General features: G+C 42.4%; 3 protein-coding genes across 5 annotated transcripts; 1 reads left to right on the forward strand and 2 right to left on the reverse strand.

Moving 5' to 3' along the window:
* Positions 1 to 1,121: 1,121 nt before the first annotated feature.
* LOC135651766 (ABC transporter C family member 10-like) lies at positions 1,122 to 7,737 on the forward strand. Its single transcript, XM_065172180.1, has 12 exons — positions 1,122 to 1,577; positions 1,653 to 3,691; positions 3,850 to 4,170; positions 4,262 to 4,348; positions 4,460 to 5,047; positions 5,151 to 5,315; positions 5,407 to 5,701; positions 6,032 to 6,246; positions 6,345 to 6,650; positions 6,778 to 6,841; positions 6,933 to 7,172; positions 7,296 to 7,737. Exons 1-12 carry the CDS (start codon positions 1,562 to 1,564, stop codon positions 7,421 to 7,423), a joined length of 4,464 nt encoding a protein of 1,487 aa, XP_065028252.1. The 5' UTR covers positions 1,122 to 1,561; the 3' UTR covers positions 7,424 to 7,737.
* A 4,421-nt stretch (positions 7,738 to 12,158) lies between these two features.
* Positions 12,159 to 17,401, reverse strand: LOC135650445 (uncharacterized protein At5g41620-like). Of its 2 annotated transcripts, none has more exons than XM_065169779.1 (3): positions 16,787 to 17,401; positions 14,286 to 14,405; positions 12,159 to 13,954 (listed from the first exon to the last, which is right to left on the reverse strand). In XM_065169779.1, the coding sequence occupies exons 1-3, from the start codon at positions 17,153 to 17,155 to the stop codon at positions 12,311 to 12,313; spliced, it is 2,133 nt and encodes a 710-aa protein (XP_065025851.1). In that variant the 5' UTR covers positions 17,156 to 17,401; the 3' UTR covers positions 12,159 to 12,310. The 2 variants fall into 2 exon arrangements, with proteins under 2 accessions (XP_065025851.1, XP_065025849.1); XM_065169777.1 differs by having other exon boundaries at positions 14,286 to 14,411.
* Positions 17,402 to 23,551: 6,150 nt separating this feature from the next.
* LOC135650518 (F-box/kelch-repeat protein At3g61590-like) lies at positions 23,552 to 25,674 on the reverse strand. Of its 2 annotated transcripts, none has more exons than XM_065169930.1 (2): positions 25,660 to 25,674; positions 23,552 to 25,063 (listed from the first exon to the last, which is right to left on the reverse strand). In XM_065169930.1, the coding sequence occupies exon 2, from the start codon at positions 25,017 to 25,019 to the stop codon at positions 23,802 to 23,804; it is 1,218 nt and encodes a 405-aa protein (XP_065026002.1). In that variant the 5' UTR covers positions 25,020 to 25,063; positions 25,660 to 25,674; the 3' UTR covers positions 23,552 to 23,801. The 2 variants fall into 2 exon arrangements, with proteins under 2 accessions (XP_065026002.1, XP_065026001.1); XM_065169929.1 differs by lacking the exon at positions 25,660 to 25,674 and adding an exon at positions 25,472 to 25,591.
* Between the last annotated feature and the right edge of the window lie 339 nt (positions 25,675 to 26,013).

Consider the following 26,013-nt stretch of genomic DNA (forward strand, 5'->3'; position numbering starts at 1 on the left):
GCTTTAATTGTCTCATCCTGATCGAAGCATCCTACGTCACTCAAAACGCAGATTAAAACATAAATGCATATCAATTAGTTTCATCATCAAAATACGAGATTCAATAACTACTTAGCGTTATCATTACTTTCTTTTATAAAGATATGAGGATGTTTATATTTAATAAAAAAATAAAAAAATTCCCCAATCAATATTCAAAATTTATCGATATTTATTATCCGTAAATATAATAAAATTTGAATGCTTTAGAGGGTTTTAGTTTATTTTTATTATAGAACTAACTTAAGGTATTATTACCCACTTAACATCCTCGTCCAATCGTTATTAGAGATCGATTCGATGAGATAATCGATCCATTAATTTTGTTTATTATTAATCTAATTTTATTACAGTAATCTCACCTGATTATTATAAATCGATTCAGATTCTGCATGCATGGGAAGCCATCAACATTCGTCCAAGTGCGCAGCATTCTACGCGTCGGCTGCAGGCACAGCGACTCCTGGCAGTCCTCAGGACCATTGGACTTGCCCCGAAATAGCCGGACCCACATGTCTCCCCCAGAGGGAACCCGCCACGTGTACCCGCTACATGAAACCCAAATCGAACAGAGCAACAAACGAAACAAAAGGCTGCCGTATTGTCTTATTATGTATAACATTTAGAAAAACCTAAAACAGTAATAAAAAAAGAGATAGATAGATAAAAAAAAAAAAACCTTTATAAGAGAAAAATAAGGGGAAGTCGTCACATTCGTTTCCTCCTCTTCTTCCAGCCACACACACACATACACACACACACACCACCGAAGGTCCCGATCTCCCCTGCAAACCGGAGAGACGCCGGGCTCTTTCTTGCCATCGGATAACCAGTCTTCTTTAAAGCAACGGCATCGCACAGAGACGTAACCAATCCGTCGTTCGCCTCCGACGACGAAGAAGAAACAGGTTTACTTTCTGGATTTGCTTTCTTCGATCTGCGATGACGGGACGGCCCTCGTTCCTTACCATGTTAAATCTTGGTCCTTCTGTCCACGAGACGTCAGAGGTGACGACAATCCCACGGCAGAAAGCGTGGTCCGACTACAACCGGCCTTTAAAAATCCATCATTGTTCGTTGACAGATCCTGCGAGCCGCTTTCCTTCACGGTGACCGGTTCACGGTTGCCACCGGCTGATTTGTTTTCGTTCGCCTTTTCTTTTGATAAGATGTCTCTTCTTTTGTCACTATGTTCTGGTCTTGAGAATTATCGCATTCTGAGGAGTTGCGTCGATCGTGCGTTCATGATTGCCTGCTGTGATTTCCGGTTTTGATTTCTTTTTGTGTTGCTTGTGAAGGCCCGCTCCGTGCTGTGCTACCGCTGTTCTGGGATCATACACTTTTGTTGCTCTTGATGCGACTGGTGCATATGATTTCGGGAACGTAGAGTTCGTCCATGTTTGGTGCAAGGTCTCTGCCTTGCGACGTATCTGACAAGGTAGAGGAGACTCCAAGATTTTGGTTGTATAAGAATCAATAATTGATCCAAGAAGCAAGAAGACTGTGACAGACTTCACACGCCATGGTTGCTCTTGAAGGTAAAGTCCGCGGACCTGTACTCTCGCATCAATTCTTGCATTTTTCTGCTCCACTGAGTTCTTTCTCTTGGCTAGATGCTTGGATGGCCTTCTGTGGTGATTCTGCTTCTGCCGATCAAGATGGCGGTTCTTTCGGATTTGGCGAACTATTCTACTCTTCTTCATGCATGAACCACATGTTCGTCAGTTTTGTCGATGCGATCCTCATCATCGCGTTCCTGCTCAACTTTGTCTGCAAAGTCTCAAGCAGATCAGTCGACGCTCGACCGCTCTTCGGTCTGTCTTCTTCGTTACGAATAACCGCTGCTGTGTTCAACTCTTTTCTGGGGTTGGTCTATTTGGGCCATGGATTGTGGATGCTGGTCGGCAATCGAAGGACTGGCATGGATGGTGTGCACCCTGCACATCAGTGGCTACTTGTTTTGTCGCAGGGCTTTTGTTCGGTGCTCGTCGTTTTGATTGTTAGCGTCAGGCGGACACGATTTGGACACACATTCATTAGGATCTGGTCGCTCGCTGCTTCATTCTCCACTGGATTTGTATGCTTTTCTTCCGTTCTAGCGGTCCTCGCAGAGAAAAAAGCATCTTTTCTGATTTGTGTGGATATCTTATCCTTACCAGGAGCTGTTCTGCTGCTACTTTGCACCTTTAAAGGGTCTAACCAGGCAGATGGTTACGAAGCAGCTGACGGATCTCTGTATGAACCTCTCAAAGGTGAATCCAACCCCAGTGAAGAAAATTCAGATGAATCTGTGACTCCTTTCGCAAAAGCTGGATTCTTTAGTAGGATGTCATTCTGGTGGTTGAACCCTTTGATGAAGAAGGGGTATCAAAGGCCCCTGGAGGAAAAGGATATCCCTCAGCTTGGAAAGGTAGATCGAGCTGAGACTTGTTACTTGCTGTTTCTGGAGCAGCTAAATAGACAGAAGGAGAGGCGACAAACCAGTTCGCCCTCGATATTGTGGGCTATAGTTTCTTGCTTTCAGAAGGAGATCTTGGTGTCTGGGTTTTTCGCATTGCTTAAGATACTGACACTATCGGCTGGTCCACTGCTTCTCAATGCCTTCATCAAGGTGTCATTAGGGAACGAGGTCTTCAAGCACGAAGGTTATGTGCTGGCCTTTGGAATGTTCTTGGCCAAATGTTTAGAGTCATTGTCCCAAAGACAGTGGTACTTTCGCACCAGAAGGATAGGACTGCAAGTGCGGTCTTTGTTATCAGCGGCTATTTATCAGAAGCAGTTGAAGCTGTCAAACTCGGCTAAATTGGATCATTCCTCCGGGGAGATAATGAACTATGTTACAGTGGATGCCTATAGGATTGGGGAGTTCCCATTTTGGTTTCATCAAACGTGGACTACAAGCCTCCAACTCTGCATTGCTTTGGTAATTCTCTACCATGCAGTAGGCCTTGCAACGATTTCGGCGATGGTTGTGATTGTCCTCACCGTGCTTTGCAATGCTCCCCTGGCAAAGCTACAACATAAGTTTCAGACGAGGCTAATGGAAGCTCAGGATATCAGGCTGAAGGCTGTATCAGAAGCCTTGGTGAACATGAAGGTGCTGAAGCTGTATGCTTGGGAAACACACTTCAAGAAGGTGATCGAAGGTCTGAGGGAAACCGAATGCAAGTGGCTGTCGGCATTTCAGCTTCGGAGAGCATACAATAGCTTCCTCTTTTGGACGTCCCCTGTACTTGTGTCAGCGGCTGCGTTTTCCACATGCTATTTTCTTCACATTCCTCTTAATCCTAGCAATGTCTTCACCTTTGTAGCGACGTTGCGTCTCGTCCAAGACCCAGTGAGACAAATACCTGATGTGATTGGTGTTGTGATTCAAGCTAAGGTTGCCTTTGCGCGAATACTCAAGTTTCTGGATGCACCTGAGCTACAAAGCCACCAACTAAGAAACTTTTCCCAGGCCAACGTCGAGCACCCAGTTGCGATCGAGACTGGAAGCTTTTCTTGGGAGGAGAACACGATGAAGCCAACGCTTAGGGGTATTAACTTGGTGGTTAAGGCTAAGGAGAAGGTGGCAATTTGCGGTGAAGTTGGCTCAGGAAAGTCAACTCTCTTGGCTGCTATTTTGAGAGAGATCCCAAAGACAGAGGGAATGGTACGTTCTTGTTCATCCGACTCAATTTTTGTCGATACCGAATCATACTATTGCATCATTGCTCGTCTGCTGCAATCCTAATTCTTGTTCTTTCTTTGGCTGTTTGTGATTTATAACTGGTTTTGCTTCTTCTCTTCTTTTTCATCTTGGATGAACAGATTCAAGTTTCAGGAAAAATTGCATATGTTTCTCAAACAGCATGGATACAAACAGGAAGCATACAAGACAACATTCTGTTCGGATCAGCTATGGATCAGCAAAAATACCAGAGGACACTAGAAAAGTGCTCTCTGGTAAAGGATATCGAAATGCTGCCATTTGGAGATCTCACTGAAATAGGAGAAAGAGGTGTCAATCTCAGTGGTGGTCAGAAGCAGCGCATTCAACTTGCCCGTGCACTCTATCAAGATGCTGACATATACCTCTTGGATGATCCTTTTAGTGCTGTTGATGCCCACACAGCTACCAGTCTATTTAATGTAATGGCTTCTACATTAAATACCTTATGTCAATGATATATATTTCTCTGTTTGATCTGAAAGTTTAGTGCTGTTTTTTCTCTTCTTGAAGGAATATGTTATGGGTGCTCTGGCAGAGAAGACAGTTCTTCTGGTCACTCACCAAGTCGATTTCCTTCCAGTTTTTGACTCAATTTTGGTTAGTCTTTGAATTATCTGCCATACAAATTCCGTAGTTTATTGTGTTATGCATTCATCACTGTCATGTCTCTTTGCTAAACATTATTTATACTCTGTTTACCTGTGGCAGTTGATGTCGGATGGGGAAGTTCGTAGTGCTGCTCCTTACAACGAGCTATTGGCTTCTAGCAAAGCATTTGAAGACCTTGTTAGTGCACACAAGGACACGGTCGGTCCCGGAAGACTCGAAGGTGTTGGTTCGCAGAGACAAAGCAAGACATCTGCAAGAGAGATCAACAGTAGCAAGAAACAAGAAATGGTGAAACCATCAGGACTAGATCAACTGATAAAGAAGGAGGAGAAAGAAAGTGGTGATACGGGTCTTAAGCCTTACAAACAGTATCTGGGCCAGAACAAGGGGTACCTGTATGCCTCGATATCAGCTCTTTCTCATTTGATCTTTGTAGCTGGCCAGATCTCGCAGAATTCATGGATGGCTGCCAAGGTTCAAGATCCTCAAGTCAGCATGTTTCTACTAATCGTGGTGTACTTGTCAATTGGGTTCAGCACCGTCCTCTTCTTGCTAAGTAGATCCATTTTTGTAGTGGTTCTCGGTATCCAGTCTTCCAAGTCATTGTTCTTCGAGCTCATGAACTCGCTGTTCCGTGCTCCAATGTCATTTTTCGACTCCACTCCCATAGGAAGGATACTAAGTCGGGTAAGCGTGTCCGAATCAAACTCAACTTCCTTTCTGTAGTAATATGGAGCCTTTAATTATGAAGAAAATTCACACGTTTATCGAGCTAATATTTCTCTCTCAGGTTTCATCCGACTTGAGTCTGGTTGATCTCGATGTTCCATTTAGCTTCATCTTCAGCGTCAGCGCTACACTGAATGCATATAGCAATCTTGCAGTACTCGCTTTTGTGACATGGCCAGTTTTATTTGTTTCCATACCGATGGTCTACCTCACCATTCGATTGCAGGTGATCTCCACAACTGTGTTTTCTGATTCTTGGGTGTTATCTGCTATCTTGACCGAGTAACCGATGCTTGTGTTGTATGCTGGATCTGCAGAGGTACTACTTGGTTTCTGCAAAGGAGTTGATGCGCATTAATGGAACCACAAAGTCTCTGGTGGCGAATCATCTGGCTGAGTCCATATCTGGAGCAACAACAATAAGGGCTTTTGAGGAGGAAGATCGATTCTTTTCCAAAAGTTTGGAGCTCATCGACAAAAATGCGAGTCCCTTCTTCCATAATTTTGCTGCCAGTGAGTGGTTGATTCAACGATTAGAGACTATGAGTGCTGCCATTGTTTCTTCATCGGCACTCATCATGGCTTTGCTTCCTCCAGGAACTTTTAGCTCCGGTAAGCACTCAAATACAAATCGTCTTTCACTGCTTCGTCGTGCATTGCTATATGTGGTGAAATCATGATTTATATATTCCTGATCAGCAAATACAAGAATTTAGTAGATCAAATTCTTTTAACAATAATGGAAACTGTTACATCTGATCAAGTGAAAATTAAGTTAACTTCATCGATTTCCCTATGGATTCCCTCTGAAACATTCATCATTAACAATGTTCTATCCTGTGTGACTAAGCAATACAGTTATCTTTGTGGACTGTTTAGCTCTTTGTTCTTTTAGAGGGATCAGACTTAGAACTGTTGTTTAATTCCTCAATTCTGGCACAGGTTTTGTTGGAATGGCACTGTCTTATGGTCTTTCTTTGAACATGTCGCTGGTCTTCTCTATCCAAAACCAGTGCACTCTAGCGAACCACATCATATCAGTAGAAAGGCTGAATCAATACATGCATGTCAGCAGTGAGGCCCCAGAAATCGTTCGAGGCAATCGGCCGCGATCCGATTGGCCCGCTATTGGTAGAGTAGAACTTCGTGATTTGAAGGTAAACTTCAACAAAGCACACTTTTTTCTCGGAATATTTACTTCGATTCTAATTTTGAATGGAGTAGGATTAATGTTCCCTTAAATCTCCACAAACAGATCAGATACAGGCCTGAGGCACCCCTTGTACTCCGCGGAATCAGCTGTACGTTCGAAGGGGGCAACAAGATTGGGATAGTTGGAAGGACCGGAAGTGGTAAGACAACTCTGATAGGTGCATTGTTTCGTCTCGTTGAGCCTGCAGGAGGAAGAATCACCATTGACGCTCTTGATATCGCCACGATTGGGCTACATGATCTGAGGTCACGTCTCGGAATCATCCCTCAGGATCCAACCCTCTTTCATGGTTCTGTCAGATACAATTTGGATCCTTTGGGACAGTATACGGATCAGCAGATCTGGGAGGTATACATAGTGGTTTTCGATCTATACGATCATATCTAAAATATTAATTACTCAGTGAGAACCAAAAATTTATTCTGGTTATGAGAAAACATTGTCGATTGAGTCCATCTTCTTTACAATCCTAAAGGTTCTCGACAAGTGCCAGCTACAGGAAGCTGTTCAAGAGAAACACAAGGGGTTGGATTCACTAGGCAAGACACAGCAACACTATGTGATGTCTCTTTCTTTGTGTAATAGAACCGTGATACTAACTAATTTTGCTTGAGACTACTTGCACTGCAGTGGTTGAAGATGGATCGAATTGGAGCATGGGGCAAAGACAATTGTTTTGCCTGGGACGTGCACTTCTAAGGAGGAGTCGCATACTAGTGCTCGATGAAGCCACAGCATCCATCGACAATGCCACCGATGCCATTCTTCAGAAGACCATAAGAACCGAGTTTGCAGATTGCACAGTCATCACGGTTGCTCATCGCATCCCAACTGTGATGGACTGCAACATGGTGCTTGCTATCAGTGATGGTGAGTCCTTTCTGCATTTGCTCATCGAACCCCAACTGTTGTTATCACGTAGAACAACAGCGTAGAGATGGCAGAAGAGCAGCTTAAAAGAGTGTTGATAAACACCTGTTTCTGTCGGTTCAGGAAAATTGGAGGAGTATGATGAACCCATGAAACTGATGGAAAGAGAGGGATCGCTCTTCGGGTCGCTCGTCAAGGAGTACTGGTCACATGCTGCAAATGCAACCATCCAATTCACGGACTCGCACTGAAGAATCCGAATCCCTTCGTGACTCTCAGCTTCTTCCACAGGATATAGCTAAAAGAGACGTGCAAATTTATATGGAGATGTAACATCTTGTCTCGTTGGTTTGACTGCTTTGGGAACATCAAGAGTCGTAAACGTGAAACCCCATGGTGTCACAAAGTTGTTAATGCATGTAAATGATGGTCGATTTCGGGGCAACTTTGTGATCTTTAGTGCTCGTTAACAATTGTTGTATCAGATATGATCATCAATGTCAAACAACCAATCAATATATACGGTCCAATCTGTCATTAAACCAGGGTGTTTCTACTTTGATCATTTTTCTTTATCTCATCATTAGTCTTTTTAGGATTATATCTATCTATCTATCTATCTATCTATCGTGACCGGAAGCGATTTTGATAGTTCATGCATATCCAAGTTGTATATGTGTCCTAATGATGCAAGTGATGGAACATCCAAATGTTGTGAATAACTTTTATAATAATCTATAGAATTGTTTTTTTTTTAGTATGATTTTGCTCTTGGTCCAACTCTTCATCTGAACCTTTCAAGTTTCAACATTCTCAGCATATTGTCCCTTAGTTAAGGAAGTTATGATAGTAGATAAGATATTTAGGTAAATTTTGATGTCAAATAATTTATGTTCAAGACTCAAACCATTTACTAAGACTACACAAAAATTTGTCTATTTATCTATCAGTCAAAAAACACTTATAAGGTTGATCGATTCTGTTATATATGGTGGGAACCGACTCTAATAAATAGATGCTTAATATTAAGAGAAACATGATGGGTAGATAATAAATAGAGAAAAGAGAAATGGAGAGAGAAAGCAGGTGAGAAAAACTTGATTTGTAAAAGTATTATTTAAAAAATAAATAAAAAAAGTTAGAGTTTATCGCGTATGAAGATCATCAAGGACGATAATTTGGACATCCTTTCTATTAACTTAGGTTGCTTAGATATTGTTGATACATGAGTCCTTATTGTAAGTTGGCTAAGGAGAGGAGGCAAATCTATAATGTCCTAATCAGATCTACTTTGGTACCAAAGGTTGGTACTTAAATTAGGTTAGTGGGTTAAAAAAAATTGATGAGGAAACCGATAGAAAGGATAAAGAGACGATTTGAAGTTAAACTAATACTTTTAGTAGGTAATAAAAAAATCAACCATAAGCTTAAGCTCTCATAATATTTCATACTTATTGATGAACTAATCAAAGTAAGAGTCAAAGCTTAAATGATTACCATTGGTTACTATTGGTAAACTGATGCACCGTGATCGATGAGTCAGCACGGCTTGGTCCACAAGTCGATGTCGGGAGTTTACGATCGATTAGGCGAGACGCCTTGGCTGATTACGTCCGCAAGTCGAGATGCTGACATCGTCTAAGGGGAAGCACCTCTCGATCGGGACACTGGCGTCATCTTCGGGGAGGGCGTCTCTCGATCAGGACACTAGCGTCGTCTATAGAAAAGGCATCTCTCGGTTGGGGTAGTCGCACTTCCGGGGCGACAGTGCTCCTGCACAGAAGGCCCTCATCGGGAAATTCCCAACTTTGGCCCATCGATGACTAAGTTAGTGGTTGGTTTCCTCTTTTTTTCTCCCTCTGGTCGGATGCCGGTTAGAGGCTTTTATACTACTATATGAGGATTAGCTGTATGGGGGTTTGGCACGACGATCGTTCCCCGAGTGGCGAGGTGGTACCTTCGTGCAGCGGTCGTCACGGAATGCACGGAACGACTCCATGCGATGCCATCCCGAGCTTTCTGGGATGGGATGTACCGAGAGACGTCTTGGTACGGATCATATCTTGGCGCGTAGAAATACTCCTCCTGACTCGACAAGGGCATGATGCGATATTGGTGGTGACATGACTGAGACCCAAAATATGCCTTATCAGCTACCATTTGCTAGAACGTTTTCTACCTATCTTGATATCATAAATGATTACTACGGGCTCATTAAATTTGCGGATTTGGCTGCTGTTGAGATCTATGCTCGTAGATGATGCCATATTCTACGAACGCATATACACCAATAATAAGCATGTGTCGCACAACAGGGGAAATGAGAAGGTACAGGTCACTCGAGAATTTTGGACGTACAAGAAACAATAATTTATCCAAGAAGCAAGAAGACTGTGACAGAGTTCACAACCCATGGCTGCCCTTGCAGGAACAGTCCCCAAATCTGTACTCTATCCTCAAATCTTTTGTTTTTCTGCTCTACTGAGACACCGAGATCCTTCTCATGGTTAGATGCTTGGATGGCCTTCTGTGGTGATTCTGCTTGTGCTGATCAAGATGGCGGTTCTCGTGGATTTGGCGAACTATTCCACACTTCTTCATGCATGAACCACATGTTCGTCAGTTTTGTCGATGCGATCCTCATCATCGCGTTCCTGCTCAACTTTGCACGCAATGTTTCAAGCAGATCAGTCGATGCTCGACCGTTCTTCGGTTTGTCTTCTTCGTTACGAATAACCGCTGCTGTGTTCAACTCTTTGCTGGGGTTGGTCTATTTAGGCCATGGATTGTGGATGCTGGTTGGCAATCTAAGGACAGGCATGGGTGGTGTGCACCCTCCACTTCAGTGGCTACTTGTTTTGTCGCAGGGCTTTTGTTCGGTGCTCGTCGTTTTGATTGCTTTGTGAACATGAAGAGTTACTAAACGAGAAACCTCATGTCTTCACAAGGATCTTAATACGCGTAAATGATGGTCGATTTCGAGGCTGCTAAATGAGAAACCTCATGGCTTCACATGTCTTCAGTGCTCGGTACCAATTGTATCTGAGTGTTTCACTTTCCTAATCATTAATAGTCGGATTCTGTCGCGATATCTCTGTATCTCCTTATGCAGAAAGAAAAATGAGTTGTTTACAGAGGTAATTTGGCCACCAAATAGATCCCATCCTCCCTGAACACGAACTTAATGCTTTGTTGCTAATTGGTTTTATGATCTCTCTCTATCTAAATGTTTCCTTGCTTTTTTTGACCAATCAATTGAAACAAATCTTTATCATACATATTTCTTCAGCCTTTATCTATTCCATAGATTCATTTCCTTTGAGATCAGATGTTTCAAGTAATCAGAGCGAGCAGAGAGAAAGGGATTCCAACTCCCCTCACTTTGATCCACTCATCCATCTCTCCCAATTTAAATAATATTAAAATTTTAATAAAATTTCAAATAAAATTAAAATTTTAACTATTTCAATGAAATTTGATAATAAAAAAAGTTATGGGAATGAAATGTGTCCAAAATTTTATATATATATATATATATATATATATATATATATATATATATATATATATATATATATCTATATAATTTATGATTTTATTCACAGTTAATTTATTCACATTGACATCGACGGGCCACATATTGTTAGTTGAACAGTCAAAAGACTAAGTGATAGTTGACTGCAATGACACGGGGGAAGACCGCTTGATGGTCAATTCAGTTCTCAAGTGAAGGATACTATTGATGAAGAACAGGCTATTATTAGCCATAAATGATGTCCGTGGGATACTAAACAGGTTCCAGCAACCCATCTCCTTTCCGCCCGTGAAAGCATAGCAGTGCTTGTGCTTGCTCACATACTTTCCTGATGGTTTCATCCTTGCCGCAAACTCATATTCTACTGTAAAGCCGGTTGAATCATTTTCTTGCATTTCCCCAGCAAAGAGCCTAAGCGACGAGCAGTGTGAATTCTGCTGATCCATGTTGCAGCAACCGACAGAGAGAAAGATGTTGGGCTGACAACCTATGAGTTCAGTCCATAGTGGACTTTAACAGCTCATAGTCCACCTCTTTTTAATCTAAAAATTATAATCCTTTTAACAAAAAAGGAATGGGAAGGAGATACTGTTCTCAATCACCGCCAGCGAGGCAGAGGTCGGGATCCATCCATCGCCTCTTTCGTCCCCTTCTTCCTCCGCTCCATGAACGCCTCTCACCCGAAAACCCTAAACCTAAATGCCTATAAAATCTTCAAACGTTGCGCGGAGGGAAACGAAGCGCTTCAAACGTTGAAAAGAATAAAGCAGCACGTTCCTACCCATCCCGGATCTACCTGTTGCTGATTGCACAACTCCTTGAAACCGCAAGTGGGTCCACTTCACTCAATCGCAATCCGGGTGGGTCCAGCGTAAAAGCCTCAACCGGGTGTCCGTGGGGGCTACGATTCGAACGATTACGCGCGTGCCAAGTTTCACGTCCGGCGAAGAGTTTCTTTGCAAAGGACTTCCTCATAACACGCGAGTCCCTCAGACATACCCGACCATGTGAGGCCGACCGTGAACCTAATCAGTGGGTCCCTGCAGCTGGTGAATTGCGAATTGATCACACTCGTTCTGAATTAGGGTGTTTCTTTCAAAGCAAATGCAGCTTCTCTTTATCATGCCAAAAGGTTGATCACACTCTTTTAAGTATGCTACAAGTTACGTATTGATATGCTTCGATCACGGAAATCCACTGAAAGCTATAACATGAAACACACCATTTTACAACAGTCATGTCGACAAGGAAGGCAAGAATCAAATATACCCTTTTAATGGGTTTTTACTCAGATAAATTCTCAAGTTTACAGATTGTTAAGCATAGCAGGAGCTAAAGTTTTGAAATTGATAGTTATCATAAAAGAGATTTCAAACCATCCTCTTCAAACAAAATTACTATGAACAATATAATGCATGATTATGTTGTGGTTTAAAAAGAAAACAAGTCCGTGGTAAAAGGTACAAAAAACTTTCTAGCATTACTATGAACAATCAAGATATTCATTACATAGGCCGTAACTAGCGCACATGAACATCTGAGTGAAATACAAAATTTATAGAGGAATGGATGGTTTAGTGAGAGACAAACCAGTCTGCATCCTTCACTCTCCAAAGTACCTGCGTATCGGCATCACTTGCTTCTTTTCATTGTCTGATGCTTTCAGACGAGCTTGCTGTCCCTCTAACCTTGCTTCAAGCAATCTCGCCTTCAATGTATTCTCTTTTACACCTTCAGATAATTTTGATGAGGATCGAGATATATCAACATCTGGAGACTTGTGTTGCTCAATACAATTTAGATTTGAACTTGTGTTTCGGAAATGTCCTGAAGCAATGCCCTCACTTGCTACAAGAAAATGATCCTTCGATGAGGAATGACTATGGTGCTCGTCTCCATGAGATATATTATGATCAACTTTACAACACTCGGAATTTTCCGCAACATTGTTCACAGAATTAGCAATCAGGTGGTCTAGACCACGCCCATTATCCCACTTCATTTTCATGTCCTGTGAAACTTCAAGCGCATGGAAGTGACTAAAAACTTGAGGTTTATTAATTCTGATATGATCAGCTACTCTTCCTTCAGATTCAGGATTGCTGTCCGGATGCTTTCCTTGTGTTCTGTTTGACAGCTGCATTTGGCTTCCACATGACTTAGTTTCATCCTTTTCTTCCCTGCACTTCAAATGCAAGCTAGATGAAATCTGATTCTTGCTCTTTTCAGAAGATCCCCTCTCTTCGACTGAGAAAGTAGACCTTTTGGTTCTGGAAGAATCAAACTTTTCTACAACATTATGACCATTCTGCTGTTGCTGGTCAATGCTGACAGTGTTACTTGCACCCATATTTAGTTCAAAGCAGTGCAAATCACTTGCAACAGAATCATCATCATCATCAGCATCTTGCGGTGCACTAGCAGCACCATTTAAGTGGACAGACTCAAGTGACTGCCGCCGCAAATTGATCTCTCTCTTTTCATGGTTCTCATACAGATAACCATTATTAGAGACAGATGACCTACTAGCTTGAATGAAGGCTTCAATTTCACTTCGTAATCTATCTGCAACCATGGTTTTATTAGCAATATCTCCTCGAGCTTCAGCGATATTCATCTGCTCTCTCTCATCCAGCCATGCCTCTGAAATATGAAGTACCAACCGGTCAACTTTGTGATAGCAAACTTTTACAGACCTTTGCTTCAACTGCCTCACTTCATGTTCATAATCCCTGATTCCCTTAGCAAACTCATCGCAGAGATCCTCCAGAAGGCCATTTGTTTTTCTCACATTTTCTAGATCTTTTGCAGCCTTCATAAATGCTGCTTTTGCTTCAGACAATTCTTTACCTAGTTTTCTATGCAGACTTTCAGAGCGTTTTCTTAGCCGTCTCTCATCTTCAAGCTCATCCCTTATTGACTGCACTACAGCTTTGATCCGCTGTTGCTCTTTCTCCTTCCTAATTATTTTATCCTCAGTAACTTGCTTCATTAAATGATCCATTTCACCACGATATGCATGCTGCTCTTGCATCAGCTCCTGAATTCGTGCTCTTGCATGTTCCAACTCCCCCTTCAGTGCTTTCACCAATGACGCATTGGACTCATTGTGTTCTTCAAGGCTCCAAATGTGATTCAATACTTTCAAGAGTTCTGTTGATGTTCTCAAACCATATCCTGCATCTCCAAACTTATCCTTGAGATCAGTCGCACTGCTATGAGTGATGGCTAGGTTAAATGGAGCAATCTGCCAGTGACATGACCAAAGAACAAGAAAGTTAATAGTAGTACAACAACAATGAAACCGTACTCTCCCAACTAAGAACATTGACTAAACTGCCAGAACAAAAATTCTTATTGGAATAAAGAACATTTAGTAATGCATATACATTTAAAAGCTGACAGATCAATGTTTGTATTAAGAATTCCATTGTGTACAAACTATGGCTTGCCTCATTCACCAAGATGAGTCCTTTAACTATTCAATTAACCGAAGATAGTTTCAAGCAATGAAATCTCGCGAAAAAAAGACCCCATGGAGTTAAGCAAACAAGCTATAAAGCCAAAACAAACATTACCTTATATGAACTCGTATAACTTGCAGGAGAAACAGGTTGCAAATTATGACTGTTCCCTTCATGCAAATGCTGATGCTTGATCGATGAAGCTTCAACATGCCTCCTCAAACTGCCTACACTCTGAGGCTGGCATGAGAAATCAGACAAACTCACACAAACTGAAGATGTCTCAACATGAATAACAAGTCACTTCAGATAAAATGTGCAAAGCCTAAATGAGCTTGAAAAAGTAAAAAATATATAACCAACTGACAAATAGTTGTCATCTCGATGATGATGATAGATTTTGGAGTAAAGGTTCCATGACAAATTGCAAAATAAAACTTGAGAACATGCACTCACAAATTATGTGAAACACAAAAAAAGGTAAAGTACAACATAAGATGCCAGTGCTTTAGAAACAAACACATCTTTTGGAAAAAAAAAACACATGAAATATTTGAGCGATCATCCCACCAGTATATGGATAGCATATATACCTGCTGTCCATAGGTCCCAAACACTTCGCCATAAAAAATTAGTTGGGAAGTTATGCATAACATATGGAGATGCCTATATAAGAGGTAATAAAGGAGAAAACCAGTACTTTTTAGGACATCAGGTACATGGTTTGACATGTCAAAAAATAAAATTTGCCAAATAAATTACAGCTTATTTAGATTAATGCAACTCACCATTTTGGTTTTGTTAAAACTTGGCATCCGTCCAAGGTAAGTCCTGACTATACAACTCTTCAAGATTTATAGGTTTCCCCATGGTTCTTAAGAAAAGGTATTATTATGAACAATGCAACACATATTCTCGGATCCTTCCTCGTATCAAATTAGATACATATCCATGTGCTGAGTACAAATCCATAGTATAGCCACTTACCAAACTCTTGCATATAAATTTGAAATATCAACAAATATGATGATACCAGAATTAGGAACTTGTTTTAGTTTCCAAGTTGGCAAGATGTAGTTTTCTAATATTTTATATTCGTCCTAGTAAGCATCACAGATAATTTATTAAAGTTTCTCTTTGACTGTTGCATTGACCCTCCCCAAACTCCACATTTCCAAGAGCCTCATTCACATGTGTGAACAAACTCCTCTTTATCTCCTTGTCACAAACACCATGCAACACTGCTTAAGAAGGAACTGCAGTAGCCAAACTTTCGTTTAATCGAACTTATTTCTTCCTTTTCGCTATTATGGTGATTGCTAGTTTCTTGTTCAAAAGAATTTATAAAACCTATGACATCATGGTAAGATGAAATTTTTATGGCACAAGAAATTTCTAGTATTTGCCGGTTATCATTTCATTTTACGACGTTTTCTAGTAATCTTTACTGGTATCTTTTAATTTTACAACCATCACCTTAGCATCAATACACACAGTCCAAAACATGCAAACAAAAAAACCCATGGTATTTTTGACTTCTAGCAAAATAAATGTTGACCTAATTACCCTGACCATCATAAGAAATTTATGATATAACTTGGTAAATTATATCAAGTTAATTACCAAAGCTTTGGTAATTTTGACTTCTAGCTTTGGTAAATTCAAAAGCTGCTCGTGTCATCCAAAATTGAACCTAATTACCCTGACCATCATATAACTTGAAAAAGTCACCACTACATAAATTTTTCCTGACATAGCAGATTCATTATTGCTTTAACAAGGAGACTATAAGTCCCATGATTGTACTGTAGGCCTTTCAACTTGCATGAGGAGAATATATAATCTTTTCACTATTATTTGACAGGACCAGAAGAGACGCAAATGCGGAATTGCATGAAAGATTACTTTGTTCTGCTTAAGCTCGTGTTTCTTGTAGGGATCTTTCTTTAGACAACAAGCGGATGTGGTTTATAGCCTGCCCATGGACGATGGTACGGATTCATTGCCATCTATATAGTTTTTTACACAGCAACTAAAGTTTCATATAAATGAATCATGAATTCCTTCTCACATCCTATTGTTTAGCCTATAAATAACAGAAACTAACAGATGACTAATCCTTATCTTTCCTTGTCTTCTAGCTGCAACATGTTGCCTATACACATCCAATTTGTACCTCTACTTGGACGTAGATTATAATCACCAATCAATATTCATCAGTATCAACAAAAGAGTTTCACTTCTTATTACGAATTAAAAGCATGTCTAGGAGAAGCCCATTAGTTCCAACCCATACATTTTCATCTGTCACGAGATAATACTCTTTGGCATACATTACCGGAATACCAGATTGTCATTAGCCAAAAATCCAAGTAATAAACTTTGACAAAAGCTGCAAGACGACAACCACAGGAAAATCTACGACAATCAAGCCAACAATGGAAAACCTCATTCCAAGAAGACAAGTTGATCAAGAAATTGCACCTTGCACAAGAAAAATCATACGTCATATGGAATGATAAAAGGGAGAGATTGGATCCCGGCGAAACGAAATAGTTCCAAGAATATAAAGCGAAGAAATCCGCCAGCCAAAACCTAAAGAACTCAAAGCTTACCAAATCTTCGTGCCCGAGTATATGCGACGGACCGATACCGTTCTCGAGCGCCTTCCCATCCCGACGGTGGCGGCGGATCCTGGCGCCTCGCCGGCCGGCCGCGGACATCGTCAGGACGTCCTGAATCTCCCAGAGGCCAGCGCCAAGCTTGCGAGCGGAGACCGACCGCCGGTGCGGCTGGGCCTTGTCGGGGTCGGACAGTCCGGGCTCCTCCAGCTTCCAGGACGGCACCGGAGTGCAAAGGCCGCCCCTCCTGTTCGCGGAGATGGCTCTCCTCAACTTCACGCCCAAAGGCGCCTCTTTTCCAGCGCCATCCCCTTCACCCTCATCAATTGCTGCTGCTGCTGCTGCTGCTTTGTCCCCTTCCATCAATCCCCCTTAAATCTCTCTTCCACCCTTCCCTTTAAAAAAGAGTAAACCTTTTTCTTCGCCCCGAGGTGCCCTCCCCCATGCTCCTCTTGCTCTCTTTTTGAGCTCCCCCTCTTCTTCCTAGTGGAACCTCCGACTGCAGTCACTGCTAATTTCGGTGTAACAGCCTGTTCTCCATGGGGACTGTAAGATTCGACCCTTTTCTTCGCTCTCTCGCTGTCACGGGAAGGGAATACTAGGGCTTAGATTCCGGAATACGAGGTGCTGTTCCCTTGTATTTACAGGCTAATGTTTTTTACTCTCTTCACCGTGCGTACATTAAAACAAAATAATAATAATTTACATATTAAAAATAATTTAATATCATCGAACCGATGCCCAATTTCACCGGTTCAATTGGGGTTGTGGGTCGGGTCAACCGTAGAGAGACGTTTTACGTGTCATGATTTCGCTTCGGCACGTTAGTTCTCATGCTCGTGAATTTTAATGCAGCGTAGAAGCAGGCGACTCCCTTTTCCTCCCGCGCTCTCTCTGTTATTCCTCATCGTGGTTCCCACAGAGTTGGGGGTGGTACAGACTTCAAGCGTCGACATTTAACCTGACTTCACCACCAACAAATCGAGACACAACATCAACCAGCGTTCAGTGAAGGAGGTTCCGTGTCAGCCGGGTTGCGAATCGAATCACAGCAACGACTCGAGGGTTGCGGACAACCGAGTCAGTGTCTGCTGGGTGGACAGGAATGACTCGTCTCTTTCTTGGCAACAAACCCATTGCCTGCGTCCCGATCTGCAGGACTGGAACGAAGGTCCAGTGTCGCACGACAGCCCCCACATAATTAGGAGTCCATACGATATGGATGTCAATGGATCGAGCTTTACGTGCGCTCATGTCGATCTGACCCGTTTAAACCAGGTTCCGATCCGCTATGACTCCGGCAGCCAATGCGATCATTGTCATAAGAAACATAAGAAACATACAATTCCTGGTGGACAACATATTCACGTGTAAAAGCATCGACACACAGGATCTGAGCCGACAGCTTAAAAAGAGCATCAGTTGAACACAATTCCACGTTCCTGAGTACAAGAAATTTGTATATTATTCATACTAATGCCAATTTGATAAGAGACCATTTGATCGATCGGTTATTGGTGCAGTCCATAAGCTCATGAGAAATTATCCGTTTTGGATGATGAGCGTACTCATACGATTTTTACCTTTTGGGAGCATGTGAGTTCTAAAAGACGTCTCTAAGGATAAGGGAGACCTGACGGACTTATAAGCTCTTAGTTCTCATACTCCTCAACCAATGTGGAACTAAATGACCTTATCACAATTCATCATAAGTGATAGATCCTTAAGATTACTCAAGAGGGAAAAAGTAAATCTCTTACACTTAAAAGACCATTACAATTTGACAATTCACGGAGAGGCTCGTACACCATAACATTGTTTTTCCAAAATATTTGGCATCATTGGGAAAAAAAATTGTGATCACAGTGAAAATTAGCCAAATAGCCTATGGAATTTGCTACCCAGAGATTTGATATGCTTAAGCATACTCAGAATTAATGAATGACTTTTGTTATCCCAAAATACATAAATAAATTGTTGAGTGGTAAAACAATGATGCTAGTCAACTGCAAGCACTGCCATTTCAACAGCAACATTTACCTCCAGGTTTTGCCAATCACAGTGTAGAACAACAAGAAAAGTGATGAATGGTACAGGTACCAAGATTAAGCTCTCACTAGTATGGTATCCAAGAAATGGTCCTCTCTCTAGCAGGTGGAAACATCTTCATGACAATTTTAGGGTAACCATGAGCAGTTCCAATAGATTTAATTCCATTATCTATTGGTTGTATACAGTATCCATTGGCCTATAAGCTTGTCATAATGATGACAGAATAAAACCAAAATGGTTTGTTTTGACACTAATGTTGTTCTTAAGTTCCTAACTTAAGCCCTAATCAAGGGACTTTATTGAATAATTTGCATGGTGTTCAGAATACTTCAAAAGAAAAAAAAATTGTCAAACAAGAATCCAATCTGACGTGTTCTTGATGTGGATAATACTATAGAATACAACAAGCGATGAATTTGAAACCTATATGCACAAAAAGATCTGAGACATTATCCTATGCAAAAAAAGAAAAACAAAGTGGCTGTTTCAAGGTATAAGCTCTCCAGAAAAATATTGCTTCAGCATTTTCATGGGCAGGAATTAGGAAGTGCAGGGAAGATGTGAATTGGAGAACAACAGCCAATCTGCACTCCTGGCAGAAAATTAGACTACTCAAATGGTAAAGTTCACACCACATTGCCACAGGCTATGTTTTTACAAGGATCAAGTTGAGGGAAACCATATTGGGCCCAGAGGCCATCTCAATATGCAAAAGCCTAGAAGACAAATAATAAAAGGATATTAGAAAGGGTGGAAAAAGAAGGACATGTTTATGTGGAGTAAACAGACGAGCCCCCAGAAACCTTGGTTTAACCGGCACTATGACCAGGGACCAAGAAAGTAATCCTTGATTTGCCACTATCATGATAACATAATGCAACCTGCTACTGTTGCATGATTCTTCCACCAATGAAGGCTTTCTTTTGCAATTTACAAGACTGTGGCTGTTATTCTGATTGCAGGGACATGCATGATCACACACATTTCCTTTTCATTCTCTTAGGCACATCTTGTACAACAAATCCCACACTAAGGTCCCCATTCTCCAATATTCAATCTGGTTTCTTGTAACTTGCAAAAGAAAGCCTTCATTGTTGGAAGAATCATGCAACAGTAGTATGTTGCATTATGTCATCATGATAGTGGCAAATCAAGAATTACTTTCTTGGCACATCTTTCTGATTGCAGGGACATGCATGATCACACACATTTCCTTTTCATTCTCTTAGGCACATCTTATACAACAAATCCCACACTAAGGTCCCCATTCTCCAATACTCAATCTGGTTTCCTTCCCTTGCCATGCACTAAAGCTAAGAACAAAGGGTGCCCTGGGCACCTGTAAATTGTTCCCTGTCTAATATCGATCTATCAAAGAGAAACAAGCCAATATCTATTAAGAAACAGAATGAGTAATTGCTTGTCACAATCAATTTCAACTTGTAGTCTGCTAGCTGCAAAACCGAGCAAACCCAGGGAAGTTAGTTAACAGTCCTTCCATCAGAAAGACGTTGAAGGAACATTTGGTTTAAAGGAGTGCCATAGCCAGGAAAAGAAGCCCCTGCAGTCTATTCTGTGCTGTATCTTTTCCATCACTTAAAAGTAGAACAATCACCATGACTACAAGCAGCTAGTTATTGAACTCGCTCGCAGCTTCTACCTAGAAGCAACAGCACAGTAATTGGGTCATGGCAAATTTTTATTGCTTTGTTCTGAACGGTGTCCTGTTGCAATTGTCGACCTTGGAGACAGAGCGTACATTTATGATTCAACAGGCAATAAATGGGAACATCTAGCCATCAAAAGCTACGATTCTGCCTAAAGCCTGACGAGTACTGAGAGGAACAATAAATAAACTATCGGGAGAACAAAGAAAAGAAGAAGAGAGAATAATTCGACAGCAGGTCAGAACCAATGCCAAAAGCCAGGGTTCTTTTCAGCACTGAACTGCTCCTTCCCCCGAACCTTTGCCCGCAACAGCTGCACCACAGCTGTAATTTTTAATGCCAGAGCCCTCGCCCATCAAATCAACCAATCCAAATTACGTCCCACTCAAAGATGACGCCTTTCTGACGTTAAGAGGGCTCGAGGAGGCACGGACGCGGCACGGCCTAGGGTTTACCCACCCACGTAAATCCCACGAGCATGGTAAAATCAGAGACGAAAAGGCCAATATTTACCAGTACGCCAGGACTCGATTTTGGAAGGGCGAGACCGACGTGAAATCCAAGAAATGAATGAAAAAGCAGCGCGTCGAAGATGGGAAAGGGATGTGACGAGGACGTACCGATGACTACGGTGCGGCGACCTTACGAGAGGAGGACGGCCACCTAAAGGGGTCACTGGAAGGGTGGACGCAGTCGAGATCGACGTTCCGTCGTCGGCTGGGAACAAGGTGGAATCGGTGGAGGGATTCTGGGGCTACGCGACGGCCACGGGAGCCAATGAGGCGATCAACCCACTGGGTATAAGAACACTACGGGTTTCTCGGATTTCACACACATCCAATCGAGGAAGATGAAGTATTCCCACATTACATTATTTATTGCTCGATAATATTAAAACAAATAAGAAAATATTTGTTAGAAAATTTTAAAATAACTTAAATGATCTTAATTTTTTTTTGTAAAAAATAAATTTTAATTTACTTATCCCTTTAGATATTAACATCATTCATCTAAATATATCACATTAATCTAAAAAATAAAAATTAGCCACCACTAATTATAATTAGTGTTATCTAATTTAAATAAAAAAAGGTATAATAAAATCACATTAATCTAATGTCAATTGAAAAGTCAGAGAATCAAAACTTAATTATAAAAAATAAAAAATATATATATATATATTTGATATGATGGTGATGTACCAAATTTACTTACCACTATATTATGATTTCTATGAGTTCTAAAATAATAAAACTATAAAATGAAGACAAACTTTATAACTATCATTGTTTGGAATGGAACATTATACTATGATCATTTATTATAATAGGGAGCAACTGAAATGAGTGGGGATGTAAAGATGCCACACAACCCATGCACCATTAAATAATCAAAACACCCCTTGAAGAATCTATGTACTACAATACTTTTCCTCTTGATAGGTTTCGTTTGTTGATTGGAGGAAGCTTTTTCTTTTGTGTGTGTGTGGATTTGATGAAGCTTCTTACGTTGGCATGCCCACCCGAGATGAGTCTCATAACAGTGCACCATCTCACCTCTCACTTGTCCTGCTTCACAGGGATGTTTTGGACCATACATGAAGCAGTGTCAAAATGGACAGCCAAAGACAAAATCCACTGACCCATAAGAAGAAGATACATTGGATGCATCACATGTGATTCATGATTGGCCTTGACTCCATGGGTACTTGTACGAGTAACGCCACCAACCACTTGGAAAGCCTTTTCCTTTCTTTTCTTTTAGGTTTGGAATACTTGAGCTAGATTGCTCTGCCAGTGCAGGGAGGCAGCTCCATCACGGCTCAGAACTAGCAGTACAACCATGCTTCTCTCCTTTTAATGGCTGGCTGGTAATGGCACAGTTGGGGTGTGAGTGAAGGTGGCAGGGCCAGCGCTCAGGTCTGAGCCACCACCTGACATCCCCTGACCTGCACTGGGGAGAGCCGTGAAGAGGCCCCCAGCCACACAATTCCACCACCACAAAGCATGATAAGGTGGTGGTCATAAGCATGGTTCTTCTTCACTCAGCTATTCTCATGCACCTCCTCCTCCCATCCGTTGTGCACATGGTGATCTGCAGCTTGTCTGTTCCTGCTCACAACATCAAAGCTTTTGGGTTGGGCAAGAAAAGAATCTGGTTTCTCATTAATACAGACCTAAACCTTGGGGGTTTTTGAAGTGGAAAACTCATGCTATTTGCATCATTCAGCATATTAATCAACATCCGAAATATTTCAAGCGCAGACAAGGATTGCAATTCCACCAAGGCAGTTCAGCATTAATCAAGAGCATTTACTTGGTTCTCCATGATGATGCATGTAGAAGAAGAAACAAACCAACGAGTTCTTATCCTATCTTCCTACATGATCGAGCAAATTGTTGTCCTGCTTGCTTGTGTCAGCTTGAATTACTAGTAGGCACCATTAAATCATGGATTAGATAAGCTGAGGGAAATGCTGATGATTATACAAGAAACAGCAGCAATTCAAGGTTTTCAAATTCAAATCAAGTGATATGAACCAAAGAAAAGAGAAGAGAAAACAAGCAGATTGCAGACTTAATCTTGAAATCTCTACTTTCCAATTTGGTCATGTTTTTCATGTGATTGGTTAGAAATTTTTTTTTTTTTGGGTAGGGCTGACAGACCACCACATTCATTATATTTGGATTTACTTTGATCCACAGGGAGCTCTTCACTTGTCTGGTTGGTCTTCAGTATTCCAGGAAACATTCCATGTTGAACAAGCTGTTCTTCATGAAGACAAAACATCTCCTTTAAATGAGCTTAAGCTGCACTTCCAGCACATGATGTACCAGATCATATACTTGGTATGCGTAGCCTGATGCTCTTCCCCAAACGATCTCGAATGTTGTCATCTCCAGCAGAAATCAATAGCATTTTCAAGTTTTACACAAGATTTGCAATAGCAAAGTCAGTGAAGTACTACAAAGCCAGAAAATGGAGCTAAACTGAAAGCTTGGGCTCAATACCGAGAAGCCAAGCCATGAGATAGAAGACAGAAGACAAGCAAATCTTTGTTGGATCACTCTGTTCCATGGATAGATCATTAAAGTCCAAAATAAACTATACTGTACAAGCTGAACAAAACAAGGTTAACACTCTGTAGAATCTCCATGATCATTGCAAGAATGTTCTTGTCCATCATATAAACATTCCATGTAATTCTCCTAGACACGTGAAACAAAAACTATGGCATGATTGCTTCGAGTTGTAAACGGAAAGGCAAAGAAAGCAATGAGCAGCAGAAATCAGGAAGCGACCTCGAGCCTCGGCTCGAAGCTGAAGCCAGTGAAGAGCTGCAGGGGAAACCTCTTCGTCACGGGGCTTTTCGTCGACCACCTCCACAGCTTCTGGGTCGTGTCGAAGGTCAGCAGAGCAGGGGATCCAAAGCTCTGTATGTAGATGAGTTCGTCGGCGCCGCTGCTCGCGAAGACGTCGTCGAATTCGCCGAACCCCTGGAAGAACTTGTGCGGCATTCGAGCCACCTCCCGCCATTCCCTCCTCTGAAGCTCCCAGATGCCGATGCCCTTGATGATGCCCGGTCGGTCGGGCTTCCCGATCCCGCCGACCATGATTAGCCTGTCTCTGAGGTTCATCAGCCTGCCGCAGGTCAGAGAGCATGGCACAGGGATCGCCGTCCGCATTAGGGACGTTCGGGCAGGCCGCGCCGAGAGGTCGTACATCACCAGGCAATGGCGCGGCTCGACGTTCCTGAGCACGCCGGTGGAGTAGATCAAGTAATACAGGACGCCATTGCAGATCACGCACTCGTCTCCGCCCCGCCAGCCCACCAAGACTTCGGCGAAGGGGGTGAGCCACGCTCTGGTCTTCGACTCGTAGACGTGGATGGAGAATTGCCACTGGTAATAGTCCTGAGGCACCTGCTTGCACTTGGCGACGGCGACCGTGTAGCCGTGGGTTCTCCGGTCGACCGACATGGCGAGCGCGCTGTAATCGGGGGCCTTCCCCCCGGGGGCGTCGTGCAGCCTCTTCCAGTCCCGCGTGATCGGGTTGCAGACGAAGACGCGGCTCCTGTTCTCGCCGTCCATCAAGCAGACCAACCCGCAGGAGGAGGAGGTCGACCAGTTGCTCCTCTCGATGCAGGGGAAGTCGAAGCCGTACCATTTCCGGAGGCTCGGGTCGTAGGCGTAGCCGGCGACGGCGTCGTCGCTGCAGGTGAACATGAAGTACCATGGCTTCTGGGGCGACATCTTGGTCCACGAGCACCTCCCGGAATGCACAGCTTCGTACCACCGCCTGCAGACTGAGCTCGCTCTGACGATGCTCGCGATGGGCAAGAAGGACAAGACCTTCTCCAAGAGGTCATCGGGCAGAACGGCGTCCAATGAGATCAACGCATCTTCATCTTGGTCATCGCTGTCTTCGGAGGTCGGCTTAAGGCCCGCAACCTCACTCTGGAAGTAGGCAACAGGGTAAGACTCCTCCCATGATGTCTCACCCGCCATGAGGAAGATGAGACGGCACACACAACAAGATCAAGAGGATGGACCTGCACGAATGAACCGAGGAAACCGGTGAAGAGAATAAGAGAGCAGAAGAACCGAGGTTGAGATCACAAGCACATGGTATCGACACTAAAACCATAAAACGCAATCAGGAGGAAGCCGAAAGCCGGAAAAATATTTGCCGATAGCATGACAAGCGAAAGGTGGCGTGTAAGCGAAAACCACCAAACTCTGCTCGTCTCAGACGACTGCGGCAATTATTCGAACAAGACAAACTGCAGCCGCAACGAGCCAAAGGCATTCACATTATCAAATCATCGAACACCTGTAACACCTCCCCGGATGTCCAAAAATCAAACGAAAACATCTCAAAGACAATCGAAAAAACCGAGAAAAATGTGATCTTTTCTTGCTGTTCGTCTTGATGATTAGAAACGGAGCAAGAAAAGCACCTAAAAATCCAGCCGTCTCTTAATCTTTCATTCTTTTATGCTCTCTCCCCAACTCCCCCCCCCCCCCCCTAGAATCAAGATAAAGAGTACTTCTCAATCTGCTCTGCCAAACATGGGCACAAGGACAGAACACCAATGAGCACCACGCCTCACAAGATATTAGGACGGATGGAAGGAGACAAACATACAAGGAACAGATGAAACAGGAAGTGGCTGCAGATGTAACAGCGAGGTGGCCGGCTATGGTGGGCAGGATGGTGGGAGGAAGAGGCGTGTAGGGGTGTCTGTATCAATGTCCTGTGGCTGTCACCAAACACACAACTATATATATATATACACACACCCACACCTATTTTGGATTGAAGCATAAGCTTGTTTGGACTCATTCAAGGAAATGATGGTTCCTTCACATCTCATGTGCTAAGAATTCCTCCTTGCAACCTCCCACTGCTTGTTTTTATCATCTTTTTGGTAGAAATGATGTACAGAACATGAAAGACCACAGGATTTTCCCTTTTTTTTTTCCCTATAAGCACAAAGAG

The sequence above is a fragment of the Musa acuminata genome, chromosome BXJ3-10 (genome assembly GCF_036884655.1).
Source record: "Musa acuminata AAA Group cultivar baxijiao chromosome BXJ3-10, Cavendish_Baxijiao_AAA, whole genome shotgun sequence".
NCBI lineage: Eukaryota > Viridiplantae > Streptophyta > Magnoliopsida > Zingiberales > Musaceae > Musa > Musa acuminata.